This window comes from Rhinolophus hipposideros (genome assembly GCF_964194185.1).
Source record: "Rhinolophus hipposideros genome assembly, chromosome: 21".
NCBI lineage: Eukaryota > Metazoa > Chordata > Mammalia > Chiroptera > Rhinolophidae > Rhinolophus > Rhinolophus hipposideros.
This window is the reverse complement of record NC_138067.1, coordinates 20176516-20185886: the sequence shown is the minus strand read 5'-3', so window position 1 is coordinate 20185886 and position 9371 is coordinate 20176516. Positions and strand designations below refer to the sequence as shown.

The 9371-nt window shown below is 43.7% G+C and overlaps 1 protein-coding gene across 3 annotated transcripts in view; it reads right to left on the bottom strand.

Annotated features, from left to right (window-relative positions):
- Positions 1–483: 483 nt before the first annotated feature.
- ZFHX3 (zinc finger homeobox 3) overlaps positions 484–9371 on the bottom strand; it is a 270690-nt gene continuing 261802 nt past the window's right edge. For all 3 annotated transcript variants that reach the window (XM_081032306.1, XM_081032307.1, XM_081032308.1), the window contains exon 10: positions 484–6475. In XM_081032306.1, the coding sequence (XP_080888432.1) occupies positions 4830–6475 (1646 nt within the window). In that variant the 3' untranslated portion in view covers positions 484–4829. The remainder of the gene's footprint in view (positions 6476–9371) is intronic.

The following is a 9371-nucleotide window of genomic DNA, read 5'->3' as shown; positions in this document are numbered from 1 at the left end:
AACAGTGAGTAGAAAAGTCCATTGCTAGGAAAGGTAAACGTAGACAATAATCCATTCAATTCAACTTACCTTTCATATTCTGTCATAAACACTGGATCCCATTCCCATTTCAGAAAAGGTGAGCTTACCTCTCTCCTGGCCATCAGCAAAACTTTTGCTCGTGATTGTGCCAAGTGTCTAACATTCTTATGTAAACATTTCAATTAAAAATGTAAGGCTATTAGGATTCTCTGGGGTCAAATATTATTTAAGCTGTCAGGCTTACTCTTCTCAATGAAATAAGCTAGTCAGCATCATGGCCAAAACTTCTGGCACTTTTATGAGTGCCAGGGATGGGAAGTACAATGATACTTAGAAATACCAAAGTTTGTGTTGAAATAAGTATCCCTCAAGATACTGTTCAAATTTACACTTCGTCAGTCATCAATGTCTTTCTTTCACACATGCACACACACAAAATCTGTTGACAGAGAAAAGAACTTTTGCTCATATTTTTTTAATGTATCACAATGAGCAGGAAACATACTTGATGAAATATTTTCAAAGGAGTATATTCAATTACCATCTACAATCAACTTAACTATGACAACAAAGTTTTTGTGACAAATTTTTTTTTCAGTTTGAAAGTTCCATGTGGTTCTGTTTGTTAGTCTCCATGTATTTTGGTACAGTTCGAGATCAGCATTGTTACAGTAACAAAAAAAGCTAACAAGACTACATTATAGAAAAACACCAAGAACATCATTTTTGGTTTCACTTGCTCTATTTTTTTTTGTTTTGTTTTTTTTTTGTTTTTTGTTTTTTTGTACATTGCAAAGGCTGTTCATATACCTTTTCACCTCAGGGTCACGTTCATTTATGCTTTCTTTCCTACCCAAACTTGCCCCCCTCCCCCCTGAAAAGTAAACAACAACAAAAAAAAACTAGTCAAAGCTTTGTTTCACAGTGGGCAGTATCTCAGCGCCAACAAACAACCAACTCAATTTATGCTTCTATTTAAAATGTTTTAATTTAATTTATTATTTAAAAAAAATATATGTCCATGAACATCAAGTGCACTGGCTTGGGTCACTGCCTCTCTCTCTCCTGCAACTTCCTGCCATGCCTGATAAACTCAGGTTTAAACACATGCCGTCTGTTTTACTTTATTTTCAGTCGTGTAAAACTTTGGCCACATTCATCTCTTTAAATAGCTTTTAATTAAAAAACAAAAAAACTTCCTAGATTTATTAAACCTTTCCATGTGTTTCTTTCTTAAGATTATTTTGGAAGGATGGATGATTATAACTCCCATCCTGTGGGTCAGTGGTGCTACGACTGAATGATGTCTAGCACCCACCCACACTGTGGAGTATTTGGGGGGGGGGAAACAAAAACAAAATATGAAGTGTCAATGGAAGTGAAGAACTAATTTAAAAAGTGAGTTGACATGTCCTATTCAGTTACCTACTATGCAGCAGACAGGAATAAATTCTCTGAGTGAGACCAATCCAAACAGTTGAGCGTTGTAGTGAATTCATGCTTTGTCAATGATACTTGTCACAGCCAAGGTGGATGTCAGCCCACAAACATCTTACTAGCTCATGTCTGACCTCTAATTTTCACCATCACTGACTGCTTTGCTACTTCTGGGTTAATGCTGAGGAATTATTTTTTCTTTTTTGAATGAACATATATGTGGGCAGTAGAGTTGTAGAGGAAAGCATTAAGTGTGCAACCCACACCAGGTTGAAACAATCACATAATCCCTCTGAGGACCACTGGTGGGTGGAAGCATTCTTAGCCAATCTACCTAACCAATCACCTTGCTGTTGCCAAAATACACCCACAGGTCAAGGCATGGCATAACAAAACACAGTCACTCTGCCTCACAGAGGGAGGATGGCATAGTAGCTCAAAAGAGAGAGGTGGGGGGTGGGAGGGAAGGAGAGAGAACCATTGGGGGGAGGGAGGGAGGGAGAGAGAGAGAACCATTGTGGGGAGGGGTGGCAAAATTACAAGGAAATGAACTTAAAGTTGACGGGGGGCAGGAAAGGGATAGAAATTGCACTATTACCAAGCAATATCATTTTTAAAAACAAAGTTTACAGAAAAGACCTAGCAGAATTTGACAGATAAAGCTAGTGTTAAATTGTTAATTGGTATCACAGAGAACCAAAAACAAACAATTTTTTTCTATATGATACAGACACAGAGTAACATACAACAATTAAATGGCAAAAAATATATATATATTTCATAGAGTTACAAACGATAAAATAATGGAAAACAAAAAACTGTACAACTTTAAAATTTAAAAATGTTCATCTCAAACACAGGGAGAAATACAAGAATTCTTGTTAAAAGAAAATAGCTTGTTAAAACAGCAAATGTTTTGCGTACTTGTTTTTGACACCTTATGCTACAACTGGATACTGGTATGAATAGTTAGATGGTATTCTTTAGTATTTCTACTTAAAAAAATTAAAAAAGAAATTTGCACTGTGCATCAGCCTAGTTAGAAATATGTACAACAGTTCAGGATCTACTCTTTCATTAAACTAAAAACAAATTCATAAAAATAAAATAGTCCCGGCTAAAAAAGGACAAAAAAGAAAAAAAGAAATCCATTTTCAGATCTTGGAATGCTCCAGTCTTTTGCAAAGTCGATGAGTGGCTTCAGCACTGGGGAAAGAAGCCCGAAAGGTGACCAATGGAACCTGCATTCACAGTCTTCAAAGTTCCCTTTTGAAACATAAGGAAGAAAATGAAGGGGAGAAGGATTTCACACTTTCTGGGCAAGGGGAGATTGTTTCTGTTGATGTTTGGCTATGAAAGTGAAACAGCAAAGCATCTATTTGTCTCCAAAATCTACGTTATAGCAGCACAAAGTTTTCCTTTTAAAGTTCAGACCATTTTTATTGTTGTTTTTTTAAGATGAGAAAGGGTGTATGGTGCGTTGTGCTGTGTGTTACAGGAATACGGATATTAACAGAAACACAAGTGCCTCAAATACGGTTCCTTTTTTGCTCTCTGTACATTGCTATCTGCTTCTTTGTTGGCTGCGCTCTGGATCACTCGCCGCTCAGACTGCCTAATACAAGGACAAAACTTTGAAGTAAAAAATGTGTCTTTTGGTATATGGAATTGTCATTAACAGTTGCCTCTCTGCTTGCAGAAGAAGCACATAACAACCTGGGAATCTTTTGTTTTATTCTTTCTTTTATTAAACTAAATCTTGTTTGTTTAAATCAGAAACAAATTCTCAAGTAACAAGAACCCTTTCCCTTTTTTCTGCATCAGCAGTGAAAGGGTATGTCTTTGGATTTTATTTAAAGCATGAAATTTCTTTTTCTGAGAGAGGAAAGAAAACAAAACAAACCAAACCCCTAACCAAAACCTTTTTTTAGAAAAGAAAAGCACACAGTCTAATTACACAAATCGAAACAAATGCTTTAGGTTAGGAAAAGACTATTTGAAGCATCTACCAAAGGAGGAAAAGTAGGGGTGAAAAGAAAAGCCAAAGGAAGGACAAATTTTAAAAAAATAATAATAATAAATGCACAAGGCTAACAGATACAGGTAACTAGAATTATTTGCCTTTAAAATGTTTCAACTCTCCAAACAAAAATAATCTGTGAGGATCCTAATGACCCCTAGAACCCTTTGAAATTCTTTCTTTAGTTTTATAAAATAATTCTGCAGCTACCCTCTAAGAAATGAAGGCAGCTACCTTAAATGGGATATTATAGGATGGGAGGTGGGAGGAGGAAAGAGAAAAGTCGAATTAAGGGACAAAGGGGAGAAAAGCTTAGGCGAATCAACGGATTGCAATCTATCTGCTAGGAATGAACAAGACAACATCAAATGAGGAGCTGTCAGCTGGACCATACAAAAAGCTAAATGTACACAAAAGGTTTTTTTTTTTTCCTTTTAAATCTACCATACTGCTTCAGTTCATTTCCAATGCAACAATCTACTCAACACCAAAAATGGTCATATCTATCATAAATACAGAAAGTCAGTTTTTAAAACTTATTTTTTTAAGCTACGAGTCCTCAACACTCTTTGTGTGTGTGGGTTTTTTTTTTTTTTTTCTGAAAGTGGGAGTGCTTAACTTTTCATCTTGAAATTGGCTTCAGCAGAAAAGCTACCCTTAAAATCCCCAGAAAGCTAAAGCAGTTCACATTGTTTTTCTCGAATACTTTCTGCCCTTTTTTAAATTAAGAAAACAAAAAATCTTTTCTGGAACAAAAACAAACAAACAAAAAAAAACCCCCCCAAAATAATATATAAAATAATGATTCTGAAAACAGAACAAAGTGTGAGCGATTGACCTGAGAATAAAAAGACATTACATTTCTTTTTTTCTTTTAGCAAGCCATTGGTATCTGAATGCTAAGATAGCAAGAAATTTAAAACTGGAACAAGGTGGACTGCTTTCCCATACAGTGCATGCCGGGCTCCTCTGTGCTATCAACGTGGGGCGTTTATTGAAAAGGGGCAAATATACAAGGGGTTTAAGCTCCAAAGACGTTAGGGAGGCCCTGCGGACTTGTGTTTCCCAGACCAATAGTACCTTCAAAAGGACACAATGTAACAGGGTTAAGGGGTGTTTTCTTTATATATTAAAAGAAAAAAGAAAAGACAAGAATGTAAAATCACCGGCATAGATAGGTATATGGGAAAACAACCCACGCTTTTTCTTTTATTTTCTTTTTTTCTTTTTTTTTTCTTTTTTTTTTTTTTTTGGTTAGAAGCTTTGGAATTGCAGTTAGTCTATTTTTGAAATTGGTTTGTTATTAATTTTTTATTTAAATTCATTTGTTTGTATTGTTCATCTTCAAAGCTTACAATCTGAAGGTGTCCGTTCCTACACTGGTCAGACCACTGTCCTGGGGGCAGCTGGGGTCTTTGGGACCCTCCACCGGGCTCGCCGGTCCGTCGGACTTTTGGCTGAGATCCGTGTCAGACTCCTCCGAATAGTCGTCTGTTGGCATCGAGGGCTGAACCCCTGAGGTGCTGCATGAACTTGAGGTAACCGTTGAAGATGAGGAGAGAGGAGGAAAAGAAGGGGGCTTCGCGGCCGAAGCCCGGGAGACCACTGGCGGCCAAGACTTCCTGGAGGCGTGGGGGGAAGCGGAGGACGAGGAGGGGGCGGCGGCCGACGGGGGAGGGGGGCTGTCGTTTGAGTGAGCGGCAGACTGCGAGGTAGATGCGGTGCTAGGATCGGGGAAGCAGGCAGAGTGAGGTAATAAACTAGGGTGCTCTTTGGCGTTTCTTGCTGCTCTCGTGATTGTTCTGTGTTTGTGCAAGGCCGACTCGAGATGTTGACTCAGAGCTTCCTCCCCACAGAGCGCGCTCTCGCACGCCAGGCAGTGGTACGAGCCGCCGCCGCCGCCGCCGCCGCCGCCGCCCGTGGGGACGCGAAGCACCATCTCTTGCAGGTTCACCACAGACTGGCCGAAGAAGCAGAGGGACTTCAGGTGGCTCCTCGCCGCCTCCTCGTCACCGAAGCCCGCCTGGCACTTGCGGCAGACCAACTTGTACTGCACCTTTGGAACAATGAAGGGGTCGTAGAGGGAGTCCGCACTTTTGCTTTCTGCTTCTGGCTCTTCGGGGGGTTTCGGCAGGAGGGGGGACACCTCGCGGGGTGCGTTTTTCTGCTCGTCTGGTTTGGGGGATTCTTTGGCAGGGTCTTTGTCTGGGGAAGCAGCCCCCGGGGGGACTGGGGTCTGGCTTGCTTTGGGCTGCTGCACTTTCTGCTGCTGCTGCTGCTGCTGCTGCTGCTGCAGTTGCCGCTGCTGCTGCTGCTGGATGGCCTCCTGCAGACTCTGCTGGTATTGCTGGTACTGCTGCAGAAGGGAGCCCGGGGACAGCCCCATCAGGGCCTGCGACAGCGCGGGGCTGTAGGGGAACAGGCCTTCCATGCCATACATAGGCTGCAGGTACCCGCTCTGCAGGGCGCCGGGGATCTGGGGGGCGTAATATGGAGAGAAGCCTGGTACGAAGTAAGGAAGGAACTGGCTCGTGAGCAACGCTGTGGGGTCCGAGGTCAAGGCCGCCTGCAGGGCCTGCAGCTGCGCAGGGTCCACCGCATACTCCATGGTGGGCAGCGGGGCTGAGATGGTGGCTGTGGTGGCCGTGGGGGGCTCTCCTTTCTCCTTCTTGGGGACAGGCAGGGGTTCCCCTTTCCCTTTGTGTGCCTTTTCCTTCTCCTTCACCTTCTCACTGTCTTTGTCCTTGCGCTGCTGTTGCTGTGGCGGGAGCTGTGGCGCAGGTGGCGGCTGGGCTGCTGGAGGTGGCTGCACCTGTGGTGGCGGCTGCTGGGGTTGGGGGGGTTGCTGAGGGGCCATCGCCATGGTGGCTTGTGCTGGGGTCGGGGAGCTCAGCGATGCTGAGGACGGTTTATTTGGTAATCCAGATGTGGGGAGGCCAGGGGAAGGAACTGTTGTGCTGGGAAGACCCATCAAGTTCGGTTTGGGAGACGTTAAAGCTGAAAAGGATGGAGACAGAGAAATCACGTGTCAGTCTGGGTGATGAGGAGGCAGCTCAAGATGTTTGACCTGTGTCACTGGCACCAAGTCTGACATCTCAATGTTTAAACTTGAGGAATCCTCCCAAAACCGACGTTTTCAACAGAGGTGTCCTGCTCGGCTCAGGGTTGGATAGCCTTGTATTCTAATCAGGACCCAGTCCTGGGTCAGCTCCCGTATTTTCCCTTTTGGCTAAACACCTCCCAACACCTTCCTGCCCCATGTGCGGCACCCAGCCCACTCATTCATATTAACTTTGCCTTGCTCCCAGCTACCATTCATTCAGCCCGAGGCAGTTAATCTGGAGGGCCCCAAACCAGCTTCCAGCTGGGACCAAAGGCCTTCATCAAAGCTTCACAGAAATACTACAGCTCAGCCGTCCTACCAGAAGTTGTTGGAGGAGAGAGGCAACAGGAGAAGAGAGCGAGCAAGAGGAGAGAGGCAGCAGGAGAAGAGAGCAAGCAAGAAACCTGGCCAGGCCCCAAGACCATGTGAAGAGACAACAGGCTGTCCACGTGCACCTCTGTGACTTCCATTGCTGTAGCTGAATGGACACGTCCGGAGTCCAGAGAGAGGATAAGGAATGGGGAGAAATAAAAACAGTCCATTCAAAGAAAACTGTTCCCTGCCTTGCCTCAGCTGACCTGCTTTAACAAATCTGTTGAAAAATGTAAATATCTAGGAACAGGATTCTGGAGTTCACTGGAGAAATGAACATTTTCTCCCCTTGCTCCTGTTTGAATGACACATAGGAGTGGTAGGGCTGTAGATGGTTAAAAAAACCAGCAACAGGAAGAAGGGAAAACTATGTCAGAAATGCAATAGCCCAAAGACACGACAATCTACGTCAGGCACCACTGCTTATGGTTGGCAAAGGCTTCCGACCACGTCACTGTTTCCGCATGGGGTACAGCCCCATCCTCGATGATATGCAGGCCTAACCTACCACTACAAGAAGGCCTCCCCTCAGCCCAGAGCCTGCCATCCTCCCGAACCCATACCTATCTTCTGGTTCGAGTCTTTTGTTCCGGGGTGATGGAAGATGATGCTGCCGCTGGTACAGGTACCCCCGTTTTTCAAAGTTCGCTTTATGCCACTTTGCTTTTATGAAAAGACCTACATTAATACCTGTTTTCACTAACTGAAAGAAATTCAAAGAGGATTTTCGCACTTTTACAAGAAAAAGCAAAAAGTGAAAATAACGTTCAGCGTTTGTTTTGCAGTGAGCGGTTACAGAGGCAGCGTGCACCCTGAGCGAGGAGAAGGCCACTGCCAAGCTCCATCCCCAGGAACTACACTCAGCATCTCAGCATCAAGCCGCCATAGCTTTGAGCTGTGTCTGTGAGCATCTATGCTTTTTTAAAATCTTGATCTATTTTGTGTATCCGTTAGCAAGATGTGTCCTGAGGCAACAGCTTCTTGACGCCATTTTGGCTTAACAAAAGGTTTCCTAGGAACGTTCTATTTTCGGATAGCGGGGAAAACGGTACATCAAGCTGTAGGTGCGTGAAGACTAGCAAGGTGGTGGAGAAAGACAGTACAGTGGCACGGGGCGTGGGGTATGATGGGTGACGAGATGCTGAGAAAAGACGGGAGTGGAGAAGAATTCACAGGCAGCAGCCTTCAGATCACCTTTATATTCACCACACCCAAAAAACTAGACAGTATACACCCCTTCATTTCAGACAGCACCAAAATGCAAACTCAAAAATCCTACAGCCCCTCACCGTTTCATCCGGACTACCTTCTGCCAGAAAGCTGTGGTCGGGGGTTCTGTAAATGACACTCTGTGAGGAAAAAAACACTCTGAAGCCCAGGCCTGGGTGAAGACAATGTTGCCTTCCGGTTACAGTGGTGTAGTGTTTACTGGTCTATCACACTGCATTTGAAAACTCTCAAATTTCAGACGAAGAGAACAACATTGTCTCAAGTTGCCAATCCCAGAAAAACATCCGTTCACATTTGAATAGTCAAGTACATCATTAATGTACTCTTCCAGAACAGCAGAAAGGGACCACTAAGATTAAGTCATCCAGTTTCCTCAGTGCACACATGGGAGGAACTGAAACCAGAAATGCATCTGACTCAGAAAAACTTAGTAAAGTCTCGTAGGTTAAATTGGCACAAACGAGGTGAACACAGAATGTATTATGAATTCTAAACTTGGGACATGGCTCTTTCTGTCTTCCTCTAGGCAATGGGCCTGTTCCAAGTTTTAGGTTGGAACCAGAGCCAAAAGGAAGGGTGAGGAAGGACTGTCTAGAGATTTCCCCATTTCTGTGACATCAAGTTTTCAGGAGAAAGATCCAGGTCAGAAGGTTTTAAACTGACTTTCTTCCTGTATCCTGAACTGATAGTGTACATATGGGATTCAAAATTGTAAGAAACATTTACTGAACCCCTGCTATTTACACCAAGCTCTGCACTAGCCATGTTCAATACAGTAGCTCAATATGTTCCCACAATAATTCCGTGGCCTCAGTTTTCTCATCTGTAAGATCAGAACCATGCAAGGCATTTCTTCCCTGAGACTTAACCATGCACATCTGGAGCCAGACTGATACGGTATGGATTCTGACTGACACACATCTGCCATGTGATCTGGGGCCTGTTAGCTGACTGCTTGGAACCGCAGCTTTCCATAGTAAATGGTTGTAGGGATTTACATGAAAGGTCATATGGAAAGAGCTTACCACTGGGCCTGACATATTAAACCCAAGTTTCTTCTTCCCTCCCATTACAGATCCAGTGCTCCTATGAGCTGCAGTACAGTCAGGAGGTGGTAACTGGGGCATCCCTGGCTGCTTTGAATAATTAAGAGCATCTCTTTCTACTGTGAGTGCGCTCCAAGTGGTC